Below are 20,628 nucleotides of genomic sequence, written 5' to 3'. Positions count from 1 at the left end.
GCGATTTTCGATATCCTTGCTCAAAGCACCTCTCACAAAACTGCTTTGGGGGATTGTTCCTTGGTATGTAACTCCTCTAATGGTCCAATTAGTTTTTGTTCTAGTGCTTTATTCATTGCAAATTTTTGCTGCCTAGGTGACGATGTTCTTGAGCTTGCATGTCAAATTTATATGGTTCCAAGTAGTTCTAATGCATGATATAGTCTGTAGGCACTTGTAGGTGTAGTTGCTATCAATTTTGTTGAGTTTGGTTCATTTTTATTTGAAGTTACTAAAAATTTCAGAAATTTTTAGAAAATGATGAAGAGATTTTTGAGGGGCTCATCGAGCCGAAGCTCGAAGGAAAAGCAAAGTGAAGAAGCAGAGAGGCCAAAATATAATCTGCCTCGCACCGCGGAAGTTCGGTCGTGTGAATGGCCTTGTGATGATTTCTTGAGAGCAGCCGGGATTTATGATGGTTTTTATGAATTGGCTGAGAATGCAGGCCTCACCGACTTCCTCCGCGGCCAATACCTTTGTGCAAAATTTTCATTTCCATTCTAGGAGGTCACCACCTACGGTGGATTTCTACTTATATGATGAGTATAAGGAGATGACCCTTCGTGAATTCTGTGAGGTTTGCAAGTTACCTTTTCCGAGTATCATAGAGGAACCACATAGTAACGACCTGGAGGGGTTTATTAACACAATTGCTGTAGGGGAAACGAGGAAAGTTTCCGATGCACGAATCACTAGCATACATTTTCCTGTTCTACGTTACTTTGCTATATTTGCTAGTAGATGCTTAATTGGTCGCGGAAACTATGGAAACTTGAGTGTCCCTGATATTATTATTTTGTTCCATGCCTTGTTTCGAGATGACATATTTAGTATGGGCGCTATTGTTGCAAAGCGGTTAAATCTTAACCGTACTAAGGGCCCCATCTTAGAAGGCATCTTCGCCTCGCGCCTTGCTGCATACTATAACATACCTATTAGGCACTATGAGAAAGAAGAAAAATTGCTGCCTACTGTTTTTATAGACTATAAGAGTATGGTAGCGCATTATTTCATTGTTAAGAATAGGGAAAGGGCGCTTAAATACAAACTGATATTAGATAAGAGTCACCCTGAGACTATTACCTTGCCTGCTCCTTCCTTGTTTGATTTATCTGTAGGCAAGTATCTCGTTCCGCTGGCGGCCATCCACACCTTCCGAAACCCTACATCAGCTACAGAGCCAGAGTCGGAACCACAATTTGATCCTCCACGACAGTCTAATTACCAGTCGGATACGGAAGTAATTGCCAACCAGTGGCAATCAGAGGCTTCTTCTTCTCAGTACGACCCCAACTACAACTTTGGATATCCGCCAGGCCAGTCGTGGCAATAGACCAACTTAGGTCAAAAGCCTAAGCTTGGGGGAGTACGTATTTCTCACTGGCATTACATTTATGTTCACACACTCATGCTAGTTGCCGGTGCTCATACTCTTTCATTGTAATATCCATGCTAGTTTACTTTCTTTTTCTCGCTTTCTTCTTGTGTGTTTGAAAAACCTTAAGAAAAACCAAAAAAAATAGTTGTAGCATTTAGCTAGTTTACTTTTCTTGTTGTAGTAGTAATAATTAAAAATAAAACCCAAAATAATATTGCCTGTTCTTCTTTTGCTTGTTGGGAGCTTTTCCGTGTAAATAGTTTTCTTTTCTTTCTTTTGGGGGTCGATAGGAGAAGACCAAGATGACATTGTTGAAGTGGCCCTTATATGCATTGTTGTGGATTTAACCAAGAGCCCATATTGCCTTGTCTTCTCCTGTTTATTGAATGCCTGCAGATTCCAGCTTAGTCCAATGCACGTGCACTATTACTATTCACATCATTCGGTCGTGCAAGTGAAAGGCAATTATGACGATATATGATGGACTGGTTGAGATGAGAGAAGCTGGTATGAACTCGAGCTCTCTTGTTTTTGTAAATATGATTAATTCATCGTTCCTAATTCAGCCTATTATGAATAAACATGTTTGCAATGACAATTAGAGATCATAGTTGCTCGTGCCATGCTTGATTAGCTATGAGTTTATAATGGTTTACCTTGCGTGCCAACATGCTATTAAAATGGTTGTGATGTGGTATGATTGGGTGGTATCCTCCTTTGAATGATTTAAGTGACTTGATGATACGTCCATTTTGCATCATGCTTTTATATCGATATTTAGTGCATTATGGGCTATTATTACACATTATGTCACAATACTTATGCCTAGTCTCTCTTATTTTACAAGGTTTACATAAAGAGGGAGAATGCTGGCAGCTGGAATTCTGGGCTGGAAAAGGAGCAAATATTAGAGACCTATTCTGCACAACTCCAAAAGTCCTGAAACTCCACGGAAGTTATTTTTGGAAATAATAAAAAATACTGAGCGAAGAAAATACCAGAGGGGACCCACACCCTAGGCACGAGGGTGGGGGGGGCGCCCTACCCCCCTGGGTGCGCCCCCTGCCTCGTGGGCCCCCTGGTGGCCCTCTGATGCCCATCTTCTTCTATATGAAGTCTTTCGTCCGAGAAAAAAATCATAAGCAAGCTTTCGGGACGAGACTCCGCTGCCACGAGGCGGAACCTTGGCGGAACCAATCTAGGGCTCTGGCGGAGCTGTTCTGCCGGGGACACTTCCCCCTGGGAGGGGGAAATCATCGCCATCGTCATCACCAACGCTCCTCTCATCGGAGGGGGGCCAATCTTCATCAACATCTTCACCAGCACCATCTCCTCTCTAGCCCTAGTTCATCTCTTGTATCCAATTCTTGTCTCTAAGTCTGAGATTGGTACCTGTAGGTTGCTAGTAGTGTTAATTCCTCCTTGTAGTTGATGCTAGTTGGTTTATTTGGTGGAAGATCATATGTTCAGATCCTATGTGCATATTAATACTCCTCTGATTATGAACATGAATATGCTTTGTGAGTAGTTACGTTTGTTCCTGAGGACATGGGAGAAGTCTTGCTATTAGTAGTCATGTGAATTTGGTATTCGTTCGATATTTTGATGAGATGTATGTTGTCTCTCCTCTAGTGGTGTTATGTGAACGTCGACTACATGACACTTCACCATTATTGGGCCTAGAGGAAGGCATTGGGAAGTAATAAGTAGATGATGGGTTGCTAGAGTGACAGAAGCTTAAACCCTAGTTTATGCGTTGCTTCGTAAGGGGCTGATTTGGATCCATATGTTTCATGCTATGGTTAGGTTTACCTTAATACTTCTTTTGTAGTTGCGGATGCTTGCAATAGGAGTTAATCATAAGTGGGATGCTTGTCCAAGTAAGGACAGCACCCAAGCACCGGTCCACCCACATATCAAATTATCAAAGTACCGAACGTGAATCATATGAACGTGATGAAAACTAGCTTGACGATAATTCCCATGTGTCCTCGGGAGCGCTTTTCTCTATATAAGAGTTTGTCCAGGCTTGTCCTTTGCTACAAAAAGGATTGGGCCACCTTGCTGCACTTTATTTACTTTTGTTACTTGTTGCTCGTTACAAATTATCTTATCACAAAACTATCTGTTACCTATAATTTCAGTGCTTGCAGAGAATACCTTGCTGAAAACCGCTTATCATTTCCTTCTGCTCCTCGTTGGGTTCGACACTCTTACTTATCGAAAGGACTACGATAGATCCCCTATACTTGTGGGTCATCAAGACTCTTTTCTGGCGCCGTTGCCGGGGAGTGAAGCGCCTTTGGTAGGTGGAATTTGGTAAGGAAAAATTTATATAGTGTGCTGAAATTTACTGTCACTTGTTACTATGGAAAGTAATCCTCTGAGGGGCTTGTTCGGGGTATCTTCACCCCGACCAGTAGAGCAAAGAGTTGCTCCTCAACCTACTGAACCTACTGAAAATGAAAATGTCTACTTTGAAATTCCTTCGGGTATGATAGAAAAACTGCTAGCTAATCCTTTTGCAGGAGATGGAACATTACATCCTGATGAGCACCTAATCTATGTGGATGAAGTTTGTGGATTATTTAAGCTTGCAGGTATGCCCGATGATGTTATCAAGAAGAAGGTCTTCCCTTTATCTTTGAAGGGAGATGCATTGACATGGTATAGGCTATGTGATGATATGGGATCATGGGACTACAAGCGATTGAAATTGGAATTTCATCATAAGTTTTATCCTATGCATCTTGTTCATCGTGATCGTAATTATATATATAATTTTTGGCCTCGCGAAGGAGAAAGCATCGCTCAAGCTTGGGGGAGGCTTAAGTCAATGTTATATTCATTCCCGAATCATGAGCTCTCAAGAGAAATGATTATTCAAAATTTGTATGCTCGGCTTTCTGACAACAATCGCACCATGCTCAATACTTCTAGTACTGGTTCTTTTATGATGAAGACTATTGAATTCAAATGGGATTTATTGGAAAGAATTAAACGCAACTCTGAAGATTGGGACCTCGATGAAGGTAAGGAGTCAGGTATAACACCTAAGTTTGATTGTGTTAAATCTTTTATGGATACCGATGTTTTCCGTAAATTTAGCACTAAATATGGACTTGACTCTGAGATAGTAGCTTCTTTTTGTGAATCTTTTGCTGCTCACGTTGATCTCCCTAAGGAGAAGTGGTTTAAATATCATCCTCCCATAGAAGTAAAGTAGTTGCACCTATTAAAGTTGAAGAAAAGACTATCACTTATAATGATCCTATTGTTCCTACTGCTTATGTTGAGAAACCACCTTTCCCTGTTAGAATAAAGGATCATGCTAAAGCTTCAACTGTGGTTCATAAAAGCAATATTAGAACCTATACACCTCCTGAGCAAGTTAAAGTTGAACCTAATATTGCTATTGTTAAAGATCTCTTGGCTGATAATATTAATGGGCATGTTATTTATTTCTGTGATGAGACTGCTAGAATTGCTAAACCTAGTGCTAAAGATAAACATAGACCTGTGGTAGGCATGCCTGTTATTTCTGTTAAAATAGGAGATCATTGTTATCATGGCTTATGTGATATGGGTGCTAGTGCTAGTGCAATACCTATTGCTTATACAAAGAAATTATGCATGATATTGCACCTACTGAGTTAGAAGAAATTGATGTCACAATTAAGCTTGCCAATAGAGATACTATTTCACCAATTGGGATTGTTAGAGATGTTGAAGTCTTGTGTGGGAAAACTAAATATCCTGCTGATTTTCTTGTTCTTGGTTCCCCACAAGATAGCTTTTATCCCATTATATTTGGTAGACCCTTCTTGAACACTGTTAATGCTAAGATAGACTGCAAAAAGGATGTTGTTACTATTGGTTTGGGTGATATGTCTCATGAGTTTAATTTTTCTAAATTTCGTAGACAACACCGTGAAGAGGAATTGCCTAGTAAGGATGAAATTATTGGTCTTGCTTCTATTGTTGTGCCTCCTAATGATCCTTTAGAACAATATTTGCTAGACCATGAAAATGATATGTTTATGAATGAAAGAAGGGAAATAGATGAAGTATTCTTTAAACAGGGACCTATTCTGAAACACAACTTGCCTGTTGAAATCCTAGGGGATCCTCCTCCACCCAAGGGTGATCCCGTGTTTGAGCTTAAACCTTTACCTGATACTCTTAAATATGCTTATCTTGATGAAAAGAAGATATATCCTGTTATTATTAGTGCTAACCTTTCAGAGAAGGAGGAAGAAAAATTATTGAAAACTCTGAAGAAGCACCGTGCTGCTATTGGATATACTCTTGATGATCTTAAGGGCATTAGTCCCACTCTATGTCAACATAAAATAAATTTGGAGAAAGATGCCAAACCAGTTATTGATCACCAACGACGGCTGAATCCTAAGATGAAAGAAGTGGTAAGAAAGGAAATACTAAAGCTCCTTGAGGCAGGTATAATTTATCCCGTTGCTGATAGTCAGTGGGTAAGTCATGTCCATTGTGTCCCTAAGAAGGGAGGTATTACTGTCGTTCCTAATGATAAAGATGAATTGATTCCGCAAAGAATTATTACAGGTTATAGGATGGTAATTGATTTCCGCAAATTAAATAAGGCTACTAAAAAGATCATTACCCCTTACCTTTTATTGATCAAATGCTAGAAAGATTATCCAAACATACACATTTTTGCTTTCTAGATGGTTATTCTGGTTTCTCTCAAATACCTGTGTCAGCTGATGATCAAGCTAAGACCACTTTTACTTGCCCTTTCGGTACTTTTGCTTATAGACGTATGCCTTTTGGTTTATGTAATGCACCTGCTACCTTTCAAAGATGCATGATGGCTATATTCTCTGACTTTTGTGAAAAGATTTGTGAGGTTTTCATGGACGATTTCTCCGTTTATGGATCCTCTTTTGATGATTGCTTGAGCAACCTTGATCGAGTTTTGCAGAGATGTGAAGAAACTAATCTTGTCTTGAATTGGGAGAAGTGCCACTTTATGGTTAATGAAGGCATTGTCTTGGGGCATAAAATTTCTGAAAGAGGTATTGAAGTTGATAAAGCTAAAGTTGATGCTATTGAAAAGATGCCATGTCCCAAGGACATCAAAGGTATAAGAAGTTTCCTTGGTCATGCCGGTTTTATAGGAGGTTCATTAAGGACTTCTCAAAAATTTCTCGGCCTCTGACTAATCTATTACAAAAAGATATACCATTTGTCTTTGATGATGATTGTGTAGAAGCATTTGAAATACTTAAGAAAGCATTGATTTCTGCACCTATTGTTCAGCCACCTGATTGGAATTTACCCTTTGAAATTATGTGTGATGCTAGTGATTATGCTGTAGGTGCTGTTCTAGGGCAAAGAGTTGATAAGAAATTAAATGTTATTCAATATGCTAGTAAACTCTAGACAGTGCTCAGAGAAATTATGCTACTACTGAAAAAGAATTCTTAGCAGTTGTATTTGCTTGTGATAAGTTCAGACCTTATATTGTTGATTCTAAAGTAACTATTCACACTGATCATGCTGCTATTAAATATCTTATGGAAAAGAAAGATGCTAAACCTAGACTTATTAGATGGGTTCTCTTGCTACAAGAATTTGATTTGCATATTATTGATAGAAAGGGAGCTGAGAACCCCGTTGCAGACAACTTGTCTAGGTTAGAAAATGTTCTTGATGACCCACTACCTATTGATGATAGCTTTCCTGATGAACAACTAATGTCATAAATGCTTCTCGTACTGCTCCATGGTATGCTGATTATGCTAATTACATTGTTGCTAAATTTATACCACCTAGTTTCACATACCAGCAAAAGAAAAAGTTTTTCTATGATTTGAGAGATTACTTTTGGGATGACCCACATCTTTATAAAGAAGGAGTAGATGGTGTCATTAGACGTTGTGTACCTGAGCATGAACAGGAACAGATCCTACGCAAGTGTCACTCCGAGGCTTATGGAGGACACCACGCTGGAGATAGAACTGCACACAAGGTATTGCAATCCGGTTTTTATTGGCCTACTCTCTTCAAGGATGCTCGTAAGTTTGTCTTATCTTGTGATGAATGTCAAAGAATTGGTAATATTAGTAGACGTCAAGAAATGCCTATGAATTATTCACTTGTCATTGAACCATTTGATGTTTGGGGCTTTGATTATATGGGACCGTTTCCTTCCTCTAATGGGTATACACATATTTTAGTTGTTGTTGATTACGTTACTAAGTGGGTAGAAGCTATTCCAACTAGTAGTGCTGATCATAACACCTCTATTAAGATGCTTAAAGAAGTTATTTTTCCGAGGTTTGGAGTCCCTAGATATTTAATGACTAATGGTGGTTCACATTTTATTCATGGTGCCTTTCGTAAAATGCTTGACAAGTATGATGTTAATCATAGAATTGCATCTCCTTATCACCCACAGTCTAGTGGTCAAGTAGAATTGAGTAATAGAGAGCTCAAATTAATTTTGCAAAAGACTGTTAATAGATCTAGAAAGAATTGGTCCAAGAAACTTGATGATGCATTATTGGCCTATAAAACTGCATATAAAAATCCTATGGGTATGTCTCCGTATAAAATGGTTTATGGAAAAGCATGTCACTTACCTCTCGAACTAGAACATAAGGCATATTGGGCTATTAAAGAGCTCAACTATGATTTCAAACTTGCCGGTGAGAAGAGGTTATTTGACATTAGCTCACTTGCTGAATGGAGGACCCAAGCCAATGAAAATGCCAAACTGTTTAAAGAAAAAGTTAAAAGATGGCATGACAAAAGAATACAAAAGCGTGAGTTTAATGTAGGTGATTATGTATTATTATACAACTCTCGTTTAAGATTTTTTGCAGGAAAACTTCTCTCTAAATGGGAAGGCCCTTATATTATTGAGGAGGTCTATCGTTCCGGTGCCATAAAAATCAACAACTTCGAAGGCACAAATCCGAAGGTGGTGAACGGTCAAAGAATCAAACATTATATCTCAGGTAATCCTATAAATGTTGAAACCAACGTTATTGAAACCGTAACCCCGGAGGAATACATAAGGGACACTTTCCAGAACGCATCAGACTCCGAAAAGGAATAGGTATATGGTACGGTAAGTAAACCGTCTCCAAAACAGTTCCAATGGCAATTTTTCTCCGTTTTGGAATGTTTAGAAAAATAGAAAAATAAGATGCAGTCTGGGAAGGACACGAGGGCTCCACGAGGGTGGAGGGCGCGCCCCCCTGCCTCGTGGGCACCTTGTGCGCTCTCCGGACTCCGCTTTCTTGCACAATACATATTTTGGTCGGTAAAAATTCATTATATAATCTCCCGAAGGTTTTGACTCCTGTATCACGCAATTATCCTCTGTTTGTGTTTCGAGTTGTTGCTACTGCAGATTAGAGCAAGATGTGTTCTCAAGAGTCAGTCGGAGAGAGCCGGGTGTCTCATCCGGCATTGAGATCAAGGACAAACAGCGATGCTGACCACTTTGGGCCAGCAACGGAGGAAGTGATGGAGGCTAATTTGAAGAGGATAGATGCCATGGAGGAGGATCAAGAAGCCACTTCTCGCTTCCGAGCTGGATTCACGATGGGGGAGCTACAGAGCTCGGCTATTCCAAACTCGGTTATCCCTTCCAACGTTAAATTTCTTTCTTACGAGAATATGAAAAAGAGTGTTACTTGTTCCCCCGCAACTATGCAACATCCATGGGTGCAAGGAGCTTTAACCGTCACGGGTAAGCTCCGTAAGGAGATAATGGATCTAAAGCAGCAACTTAATAAGCTCGAGGAAGAGAATCGTATCCTGAGAAGTATCATCGCCAAGAATATCACACCGTCACCTCCGAAGAAGGAAACATAATCACATGGGTATGGGCACTCCCCTTGGCAACTGCCAAGCTTGGGGAAGGTGCCCTGGTATCGTATCACCATCACACTCCTATCTTTACCGTTTTTCTTAGTTCGATCCTTTTGGTAATACCTTGATCTAGTAGAATAAAGTCTTAGCATGATTTAGTTTTGAGTTTTGCTTTATGATCCGTCTATGTAATCGAGTCCGTGAGCTATATAATAAAGATTAGTGTTGAGTCAAGGGCTTGATTATTTTGCTATGATCTTGAGGGAATAAAAGAAAAGGGAAAGAATAAAAAGAAATAAAGAGATCATATTGATCTTATGGAGAGTAATGACTTCACATAGAAAGAGTATGATGATTAAAAGTTGTTGAGCGTTGACAAACATAGCTTTGGTCATCGCGGCAATTAATAGGAAGTAATAAAGAAAGAGAGGTTTCACATATAAATATACTATCTTGTACATCTTTTATGATTGTGAGCACTCATTAAAGTATGACATGCTAAAGAGTTGATGTTGGACAAGGAGGACAACGTAATGGGTTATGTTTTCTTATATCTGAAATAAAGTATATGGTCATGGATCATCCAACATGTTGAGCTTGCCTTTCTCCCTCATGCTAGCCAAATTCCCTGTACCAAGTAGAGATACTACTTGTGCTTCCAAATACCCTTAAACCCAGTTTTGCCATAAGAGTCCACCATATCTACCTATGGATTGAGTAAGATCCTTCAAGTAAGTTGTCATCGGTGCAAGCAATAAAAATTTCTCTTTAAATATGTATGACTTATTAGTGCAGGAGAAAATAAGCTTTATACGATCTTGTGATATGGAAGAAATAAAAGCGACGGACTGCATAATAAAGGTCCATGTCACAAGTGGCAATATAAAGTGACGTTCTTTTGCATTAAGACTTCATGCATCCAACCATGAAAGCGCATGACAACCTCTGCTTCCCTCTGTGAAGGGCCTATCTTTTACTTTTATCTTCTACCTTATGCAAGAGTCATGGTGATCTTCACCTTTCCTTTTTACATTTTATCCTTTGGCAAGCACATTGTGTTGGAAAGATCCTGATATATATGTCCAATTGGATGTAAGTTAGCATGAACTATTATTGTTGACATTACCCTTGAGGTAAAAGGTTGGGAGGCGAAACTATAAGCCCTTATCTTTCTCTATGTCCGATTAAAACTCCGTAACCATAAGTATTGCGTGAGTGTTAGCAATTGTGAAAGACTAAATGATAGTTGAGTATGTGAACTTGCTGAAAAGCTCTTACATAGACTCTTTCCGATGTTATGATAAATTGCAATTGCCTCAATGACTGAGACTATAGTTTGTTAGTTCTCAATAAAGTTTTTGATTCATACTTGACATTGTGAATAGATTATTACTTGAGCATAAGAAATCATATGACAATATCCATATATGTTGCTGTTATAAGAATGATCATGATGCCCTCATGTCCGTATTTTATTTTATCGACACCTCTACCTCTAAACATGTGGTCATATTTATCGTTATCGGCTTCCGCTTGAGGACAAGCGAGGTATAAGCTTGGGGGAGTTGATACGTCCATTTTGCATCATGCTTTTATATCGATATTTATTGCATTATGGGCTGTTATTACACATTATGTCACAATACTTATGCCTATTCTCTCTTATTTTACAAGGTTTACATAAAGAGGGAGAATGCCGGCAGCTGGAATTATGGGATGGAAAAGGAGCAAATATTAGAGACCAATTCTACACAACTCCAAAAGTCCTGAAACTCCACGGAAGTTATTTTTGGAAATAATAAAAAATACTGAGCGAAGAAAATGCTAGAGGGGACCCACACCCTGGGCACGAGGGTGGGGGGGCGCCCTACCCCCCTGGGCGCGCCCCCTGCCTCGTGGGCCCCTGGTGGCCCTCTGATGCCCATCTTCTGCTATATGAAGTCTTTCGTCCGAGAAAAAAATCATAAGCAAGCTTTCGGGACGAGACTCCGCCGCCACGAGGCGGAACCTTGGCGGAACCAATCTAGGGCTCTGGCGGAGCTGTTTTGCCGGGGACACTTCCCCCTGGGAGGGGGAAATCATCGCCATCGTCATCACCAACGCTCCTCTCATCGGAGGGGGGCCAATCTTCATCAACATCTTCACCAGCACCATCTCCTCTCTAGCCCTAGTTCATCTCTTGTATCCAATTCTTGTCTCTAAGTCTGAGATTGGTACCTGTAGGATGCTAGTAGTGTTGATTACTCCTTGTAGTTGATGCTAGTTGGTTTATTTGGTGGAAGATCATATGTTCAGATCCTATGTGCATATTAATACTCCTCTGATCATGAACATGAATATGCTTTGTGAGTATTTACGTTTGTTCCTGAGGACATGAGAGAAGTCTTGCTATTAGTAGTCATGTGAATTTGGTATTCGTTCGATATTTTGATGAGATGTATGTTGTCTCTCCTCTAGTGGTGTTATGTGAACGTCATGATACTTCACCATTAACTGGGCCTAGAGGAAGGCATTGGGAAGTAATAAGTAGATGATGGGTTGCTAGAGTGACAGAAGCTTAAACCCTAGTTTATGCATTGCTTCATAAGGGGCTGATTTGGATCCATATGTTTCATGCTATGGTTAGGTTTACCTTAATACTTCTTTTGTAGTTGCGGATGCTTGCAATAGGATTTAATCATAAGTGGGATGCTTGTCCAAGTAAGGACAGCACCCAAGCACCGGTCCACCCACATATCAAATTATCAAAGTACCGAACACGAATCATATGAACGTGATGAAAACTAGCTTGACGATAATTCCCATGTGTCCTCGGGAGCGCTTTTCTCTATATAAGAGTTTGTCCGGGCTTGTCCTTTCCTACAAAAAGGATTGGGCCACCTTGCTGCACTTTATTTAGTTTTGTTACTTGTTGCTCGTTACAAATTATCTTGTCACAAAACTATCTGTTACCTATAATTTCAGTGCTTGCAGAGAATACCTTGCTGAAAACCGCTTATCGTTTCCTTCTGCTCCTCGTTGGGTTCGACACTCTTACTTATCGAAAGGACTACGATAGACCCCCTATACTTGTGGGTCATCACTTGACTTGGCACATGTTCACACATGTAGTTGAAACAAAACAACATAGCCTTCTTGATATTTATGTTCATGGTAGATTATATCCTACTCATGCTTGCACTCAATGTTTATTAATTTTAATGCATGTTCATGACTGTTGTCGCTCTCTAGTTGGTCGCTTCCCAGTCTTTTGCTAGCCTTCACTTGTACTAAGCGGGAATACTGCTTGTGCATCCAATCCCTTAAACCCCAAAGTTATTCCATATGAGTCCACCATACCTTCCTATATGCGGTATCTACCTGCCATTCCAAGTAAATTTGTATGTGCCAAACTCTAAACCTTCAAATGAAATTCTGTTTTGTATGCTCGAATAGCTCATGTATCAACTAGGGCTGTCTGTATCTTCCATGTTAGGCGGGTTATTCTCAAGAGGAGTGGACTCCACTCCTCACTCACGAGAAAATGGCTGGTCACCGGGATGCCCAGTCCCATGCTTTATGCAAATCAAATCAAAATAATTGCAAACAAAACTCCCCCGGGACTGTTGTTAGTTGGAGGCACTCGTTGTTTCGAGCAAGCCATGGATTGATGCTTGTTGGTGGAGGGGGAGTATAAATTTTACCATTCTGTTTGGGAACCGCCTATAATGTGTGTAGCATGGAAGATATCGCCATCTCTTGGTTGTTATGCTGACAATGAAAGTATGCCGCTCAAAATATTATTTATCTCTAATTCAAAATCGAGCTCTGGCACCTCTACAAATCCCTGCTTCACTCTGCAAAGGGCCTATCTATTTACTTTTATGTTGAGTCATCACCCTCTTATTAAAAAGCACCAGCTGGAGAGCACCGCTGTCATTTGCATCCATTACTATTGATTTATATTGGGTATGACTATGATTGGATCTCTTTTACCATGAATTACAATGTTTAGTCAGTCCTTGATCTCTAAAGGTGCTCTGCATTTATGTTTTGCGGTCTCAGAAAGGGCTAGCGAGATACCATCTTGTTATATCATATCATGATTGTTTTGAGAAAGTGTTGTCATCCGAGATTTATTATTATTGCTCGCTAGTTGATTATGCCATTAATATGAGTAAACATGAGACCTAAGAGTTATTGTGAATATGGTTAGTTCATAATCTTTGCTGAAAACTTGAATGTTGGCTTTACATATTTACAACAACAAAAGCAAACAGAGTTTGTAAAAGTTTTTCTTTATCACTTTCAGTTTATCAACTGAATTGCTTGAGGACAAGCAAAGGTTTAAGCTTGGGGGAGTTGATACGTCTCCGTCATATCTACTTTTCCAAACACTTTTGCCCTTGTTTTGGACTCTAACTTGCATGATTTGAATGGAACTAACCCGGACTGACGTTGTTTTCAGCAGAATTGCCATGGTGTTATTTTTGTGCAGAAACAAAAGTTCTCGGAATGACCTGAAACTTCACGGGGATTATTTTTGGAAAATATAAAAAATATTGGCGAAAGAATCAAGGCCAGGGGGGCCACACTCTTTCCACGAGGGTGGGGGGCGCGCCTGCCCCCCTCGGCGCGCCCCCCTGCCTCGTGGATCCCCTGGAGCTCCACCGACCTCAACTCCAACTCCATATATTCGTGTTCGGGGAGAAAAAAATCAGAGAGAAAGATTCATCGCGTTTTACGATACGGAGCCGCCGCCAAGCCCTAAACTCTCTCGTGAGGGCTGATCTGGAGGCCGTTCGGGGCTCCGGAGCGGGGAATCCGTCGCCATCGTCATCATCAACCATCCTCCATCACCAATTTCATGATGCTCACCGCCGTGCGTGAGTAATTCCATCGTTGGCTTGCTGGACGGTGATGGGTTGGATGATATTTATCATGTAATCGAGTTAGATTTGTTAGGGTTTGATCCCTAGTATCCACTATGTTCTGAGATTGATGTTGCTATGACTTTGCTATGCTTAATGCTTGTCACTAGGGCCCGAGTGCCATGATTTCAGATTTGAACCTATTATGTTTTCATGAATGTATGTGAGTTCTTGATCCTATCTTGCAAGTCTATAGTCACCTACTATGTGCTATGATCCGGCAACCCCAAAGTAACAATAATCGGGACCACTCCCGGTGATGACCGTAGTTTGAGGAGTTCATGTATTCACTATGTGTTAATGCTTTGGTCTGGTACTCTATTAAAAGGAGGCCTTAATATCCCTTAGTTTCCATTAGGACCCCGCTGCCACGGGAGGGTAGGACAAAAGATGTCATGCAAGTTCTTTTCCATAAGCACGTATGACTATATTCGGAATACATGCCTACATTACATTGATGAATTGGAGCTAGTTCTGTGTCACCCTATGTTATGACTGTTACATGATGAACCGCATCCGACATAATTCTCCATCACCGATCCAATGCCTACGAGCTTTTCACATATTGCTCTTGCTTATTTACTTTACCGCTGCTACTGTTACAATCACTACAAAACCCAAAAATATTACTTTTCTACCGTTACCGTTACTTCCATATTACTTTGCTGCTAAATACTTTGCTGCAGATATTAAGTTATCCAGGTGTGGCTGAATTGACAACTCAGTTGCTAATACTTGAGAATATTCTTTGGCTCCCCTTGTGTCAAATCAATAAATTTGGGTTGCATACTCTACCCTCGAAAACTGTTGCGATCCCCTATACTTGTGGGTTATCACTTCCACCGAGCTCCTTCAGCAGCCTGACTTCAGGGCTCCTGCTAGCTACCACGTGGATGCTATCACGGAGGCTCAAGATTGCCACCTTATGACGCAATGGCAGAACTTCAAAGTCAAGGAGGCTATCGGCTCTGTTGCACCTCCTGAACCCGGCGCAACTTTTCACTGCCTTCCGATTACAGAAGGATATGTTGTTGTGATGGTGGATGAAATAACGGAGGGATTTGAGGAGCTCGAGCTTGACCACCCTACCAGTGAAGGGGAGCGGCTGGGTCTTGCTCTGAAGACTCCATGTCTATGGCGGAAGGAGCTCATCAACCTTCCGAACTGGACGCCTCCGCCTCCTCCTCCTCCTCCTCCGGTAAGTCAGGGCACTCCGCCTCCTCCTCCGCCTCCTCCTCCGCCTCCTCCTCCGGCGAGTGATCAAGGCACTCCGCCTCCTTCTCCGGTGCGTGGTGGCACTCCGCCTCCTTCTCCGCCTAGGCCGGTGCGTCCGAGCAGCCCGCCTCCTCCTCCGCCTCGTCAGTAAAAGAGGAAGATAGCCGCCGCCGCTCCGGCTGCTTCGGCGCGTCGTAGCACTCCGCCTCCTTCTTCTCCGCCTCGTAAGCAACAAAAGAAGACAACCGCAGCCGCTCCGGCTGCTCCGGCGTCTAGCAGTACAGCCAGAGGCGGGAGGCAATATAGATTCGGTCCATCTCTCAAGCCTCTAGAGAGGTTACCATACGAGATGACCAAGGAGGAAAACGCGAAGATCTGTGAAGCCCAAGTGAAGGACTTCTTTGAAACGCAAAGAGCTAAGAAACATCCACCTCCGGAGGAGAAGATAGATAAGGTGAAAGTTCAGCACACTTTGGATGCCCTGAAGCGACCACCACCGTCTCCGCCGAAAACCAACTATGAGCGCATTATTGAAAGGTCGTATATCGAAGCGGAGCGGTCGGGAAGTACTTGCAGTGATCAAAGGTTAGCAGAATGAAGAAGTGGGAAAACAATTCCCTAGCTCGGCGAACAAGCTAACAAATCGTGCCCCCCGCTCAAGGTGTCTAGCGAGATCGTCGCTAATCATCCGAGGATGCTGCCCGGTACCAATCCTGGAGAGTACCTGCCCGAAGATGCACATTTTGATACAATGGAGGTGGACGATTTCAAATACCGGCATGGGAAGCCTCTCGATAAACCTGGTCATCCTCCTCTAACAACGACGATGCGAAGAATCCATGACTGGTACATGAAAACCTGCAGCGAGTCTGGGCAGGGTACTTTGATGGTGAGAGTTAAAGAGGAGCACGACCTCGTTGGAATTGATCTGTTGTCTGTTCCATTTGAGGAGTTCTTCTAGTTTTTCAATCAAAAGGCTCTCGATAAAATAATCATCACTTGCTACTGTCTGTAAGTACTACTTCTGTAATTAAGTCTCTATATATAGCCCAGCTCTTTCATTGCATGTATATATAATTATCCTCACTATATCATGCAGATTGAAGATCGCCGAATGCAGAAAGGCAGAAATCTATGATATTGGGTTCATTAACACAAATATCATAGATGAATGGACGGTTAAACATGATGCCAAAGAAGCCGAGGCCAACTTGCTAAAATCGTTGCTTCAAAATCAAAACAAAGATAAAATACTCCTTCCTTACAACTTCAAGTGAGTGTTACTGTCTTGTGCATATTCGGTTTCCAGTATTACTCGAGGTTATAGTAATGTAATTGATGAGTTATGCATGCGTGCGCAGCTTCCACTTTATTCTCCTAGAGATTAAGCTTGAGCAGGGACTAGTAACCGTCTTAGACTCGAGACGAAAAAATCCTGAGGACTATGCGGACATGACTAAAATGCTCGAGCAGTAAGTTCAATCGATCATTATCGCATCATATCCGCAACTTTGTTCATTTCCTGATATCAAGTAATTGTTTTCTTTGTCCCGCGGGGTTTGGAAAGTATTCACCGCACAAGCTCCGGGACTGTGGGGGGATCTGCGATTTACACACCCGAAAGTAAGTACTACTAGCTAGCTAGTTCCGCGCATCTCCCGTTGATTCTAGCTACTTTCATCAATACCATTTATAATGCTTCATTATCAGTTTGATTGACCTCTATTTCTCGTAAAGTGCTTGTGGCAGAAGCCTGGGAATAATTACTGTGGATACTACGTTTGCGAGTTCATCTACAACGCGACTTGCAAAAATTAGCGGGCTACTCTAAAAGACAATTTGAAGTGTGTAAGCAATAATATTCACAATTTTATTTTATTATACCATCATTTGTGTTGAGTTTTATTCATATATATGTATTGACCCTCTTCTTCAAATTAGACGTGGCAGATGCGGAATGAACTCCTACCACAAGATCGCCTACGAGCAATTCAAGAGGAATTGGCGGGATTCTTTCTTGACCACGTCATCAGTAAAGCCGGAGAATACCATGTGGAAATTGAGTTCAGAAGTTAGGGGATTGTAAGAGATCTTAATATTGTATATATGTAGCCAGTAGCATCGGATAGATATACGAACACTTGTTGTTCGACCAATCTCTCGGAGAAGGAGAGGTCGATCACTTCTCTCTGTATATGTTCATGACAATAGTCTGTACTTAATGGTTTCCTTCATTTGCTTACTAGCTAGCGTGTCGAGCCCTCTCTATACGTATAGTACATAGCGTCGACCAAGCGCGGAGATAAGAGAGAACGCTTCTCTGTATTAGCTAGCTAACACAATATATGAAACCCCTACATTAACCCTACAAACCCCCCCCCCCCCCCCTTTAAAAAAAGAACAAAACAAAAACCCCAGCCCTGAATTGCTGACGCCTGGATGCCTTTTGGTTCCGGTTGGTGCTACCAACCAGGACAAAAGGCCCCCCCCCCCCCTGCCTGAGCAAGCCGCAGCGGCCACGTGGAGCCCCATCTGTCCCGGTTCGTATAAGAACCGGGACTAAAGGTATTGGGCTTTAGTACCGACCCTTTAGTCCCGGTTCCCGAACCGGGACAAATGAGCCTTATGAACCGGGACAAATGGGCCTTTTTCTACTAATGAATAACAGCAGCCCCCCTCCCCCCTTCCTCCCCTCAAAACAGTGACACACGGGGCGAATGGACACTCTCACACTGAACTCATGGTCAGTGTAACAAACATTGAAGGCAGTTTCCAAATAGCAACAACAGCTGTGTTTCTCGGAGGCGGTTTCATTTTATAATTGTCTGCAATAAACAAGTACTACATGCGGTTTCTAAACTACATGCAAACACTCATGGGGGGCAATGTGTTCCTCCTGTTGATGAAAAGTTATTTACAATCAATTTAGCAATGTGATGACAATTTGTGTAGATAATTACAACAGAAGTTAAAAGAGAGCAATGTGCTCCTCCTCGTAGGCTAGTCATAGTGGGGAGTAACTTAAACTAGTGTCATGCATATGACACTAGTCTATGTTAGTACCTTTATTGTGCAAAGTAACATAGAAGTAATATCATATATGATTGCATTTATTAGATTGTAGACTCATTTTGCTTTGGATTGCGTTATGTACATATTATGTTACTCCAAACACCTCTCTCCTCGTGAACTACATGCCACATAAACAAAATTGTCTTGGATTGTGCTATGTTACTAGCTAAGTTGCCCCAACTATGGCCAGCCTAATTAACGGCGATCGGCGTGATGAAATCAGCAAGGGTAATACGCCTTGAGATGCACTTGCAAGCATGGGGAGTCCTTCCAAACCCTAGCGTGCATCTTGAGCAGCTCCTTGGCCTTGGCCCTGGCCCGCTCGCCGGCGTCCACCTGTAGAACCAGCAGCAGCTTCGCCACCACCCCGACGGCCAGCATCTCCTGCAGCACGGCCGGCGTCGGCGAATGCCTTGCCACGGCGTGCAGAGCACGCACCGCGCTCTCGGTGGTGGTCAGTGAGACCCGCATTGCCTTCTTGGCCATGATGGCCAGCCCCGCCGGGTGCGCCACCAGGTCCGACCGTCCCTCCGCACAGCCGCAGAGGTGGTCGATGGCCACCACCGCCAGCTCGGTCGGGTGCCGGCCCCCCTCGTCGAGGAGCAGCTCCACCAGCACAGTCATCGCGCCGGCCTCCACGGCCTTGACGCGGTTCCGGCCCCATGGGCACAGCCGGCACAACACGTGCAACGCTGCCTTCACCGCCTTGGCGGACACCCTGTCGGACACCACGCGGACCACCTCCAGCACCACCTCGGTTCTCACCGCCATGAGACGCGCCGGCTCCATCACCGACACCATCGCCTTCAGCAAGAGGATGCCGTAACAGCGGGACCGGTAGCTCGGTCGCCGCAGCATGCACACCAGTGTGTCCAAGAAGTTTACGTTTTCCTCGAGGATCCGGACAAGGCTTTTCTTGGACGGCTTGAGCGAGCAGATGACGCTGAGCGCTTCCTCCTCCGGCGAGCTCGTGGACGTCGGGGAATCCAGCGAAAGTTCTGACAAATCTTCAGCCGACTTCGACGCGGAGTTGTTGGTGGCGTAGTTGTTGACGACGGAGACGAGAAACTCTACGGCACCGGGAGTGGCCTCGACGCAGCGCCTATTGCGGTCGCTCTCGTCGACGATGGCCTTGATCTCCCGGAGCGCGGCCAGCTCCTGCTGCAGGCCCGCGCCGCGTCCCTCTTCGACGATCTCGGCGACGTGGCAGGTGTCAAGGGGCGGGCGCGGGGTGGGGAAGCGCTCGACGGCGTGCAGGGCGCACCAGGCCTGGGTGAGGCGGCGGAGCGTGTGGTTGGGCGTGGCCTCCCGGTCGGCGTCCGTGAGCTTTTGCTGCGTGACGGGGCAGGTGGCGTGGCCGTCGGAAAGCCAGCGCTCGATGCTGCAGCGGTCGTAGGTGATGCCGGTGGCGAGCGTGACGGGGTCGCGCATGATCTCCAGCGAGATCGGGCACAGGAAGTACGGCGGCACCTCCACCGACGTCCCCTCCATCGCCGTAGAATCGAAGAAGATGCTAGCTCGCGAAAGATTACTCGTGAAATGGATCTGGTGGAGCCCGAGAATGAAGAAGCTAAGAAGAAGCTGACCAAGTTGCTGGATGGAGTTGAACAAAGGGGAGAGGAAGCGGGTGCGCGTTTTATAGGGGTAGCTAGCGGGGATGCGAAGAAGTCCACGCGTGTTCACAAGAGATTAGAGATTAATTGCGTGTGGAATGACACAGTAAAAATGGGTTGGGTTCCGCTCAAAAAAAAGGGGGGGTTGGGTTGGATTGACTTGGGGGCCGGGGTCGGTGTTGAGCTGGCCCACGGCGCTGACCACGAAATGAGAGCGGCTCCACGTTTTTACTTTGTGATGCATCCTTCTATTATCGATGGCCCCTTGCTTGGTCCTTTCTGTTCTTTCCTTCAACTCCTTGCAGTTGAAAGATTCCGTTTCTGTGGGCATCAAACACCGTTGAAGTTTAGCCACTGCATGCATAGATTGGTGTTGTTATTAGTATATTTTGACTTTTCTTAAACACAGTAGAGACCACGGTAATAAGACTGAAATAAATAAAGAAAAATATAAACACCCGAGTTTTGGACTTGAACCTGGATGGGGTAGTTTCACCACAAGGAATCTAACCAGGTGAACTACGCTCATATCTTTTCT

General features: G+C 43.1%; 1 protein-coding gene across 1 annotated transcript; it reads right to left on the bottom strand.

The window, feature by feature from the left end:
- Positions 1-18,494: 18,494 nt before the first annotated feature.
- On the bottom strand, positions 18,495-20,066 carry LOC123142137 (E3 ubiquitin-protein ligase PUB23). The gene has a single exon (XM_044561149.1). The coding sequence runs from the start codon at positions 19,966-19,968 to the stop codon at positions 18,697-18,699; it is 1,272 nt and encodes a 423-aa protein (XP_044417084.1). The 5' UTR covers positions 19,969-20,066; the 3' UTR covers positions 18,495-18,696.
- Positions 20,067-20,628: the final 562 nt, after the last annotated feature.

The sequence above is a fragment of the Triticum aestivum genome, chromosome 6D, assembly GCF_018294505.1.
Source record: "Triticum aestivum cultivar Chinese Spring chromosome 6D, IWGSC CS RefSeq v2.1, whole genome shotgun sequence".
NCBI classification, from domain to species: domain Eukaryota; kingdom Viridiplantae; phylum Streptophyta; class Magnoliopsida; order Poales; family Poaceae; genus Triticum; species Triticum aestivum.
This window is presented reverse-complemented; position numbering and strand designations above follow the sequence as displayed.

Excerpts from the sequence above, each read along its gene's own strand:
- LOC123142137 (XM_044561149.1), bottom strand. The coding sequence starts at position 19,968 with ATGGAGGGGACGTCGGTGGAGGTGCCGCCGTACTTCCTGTGCCCGATC.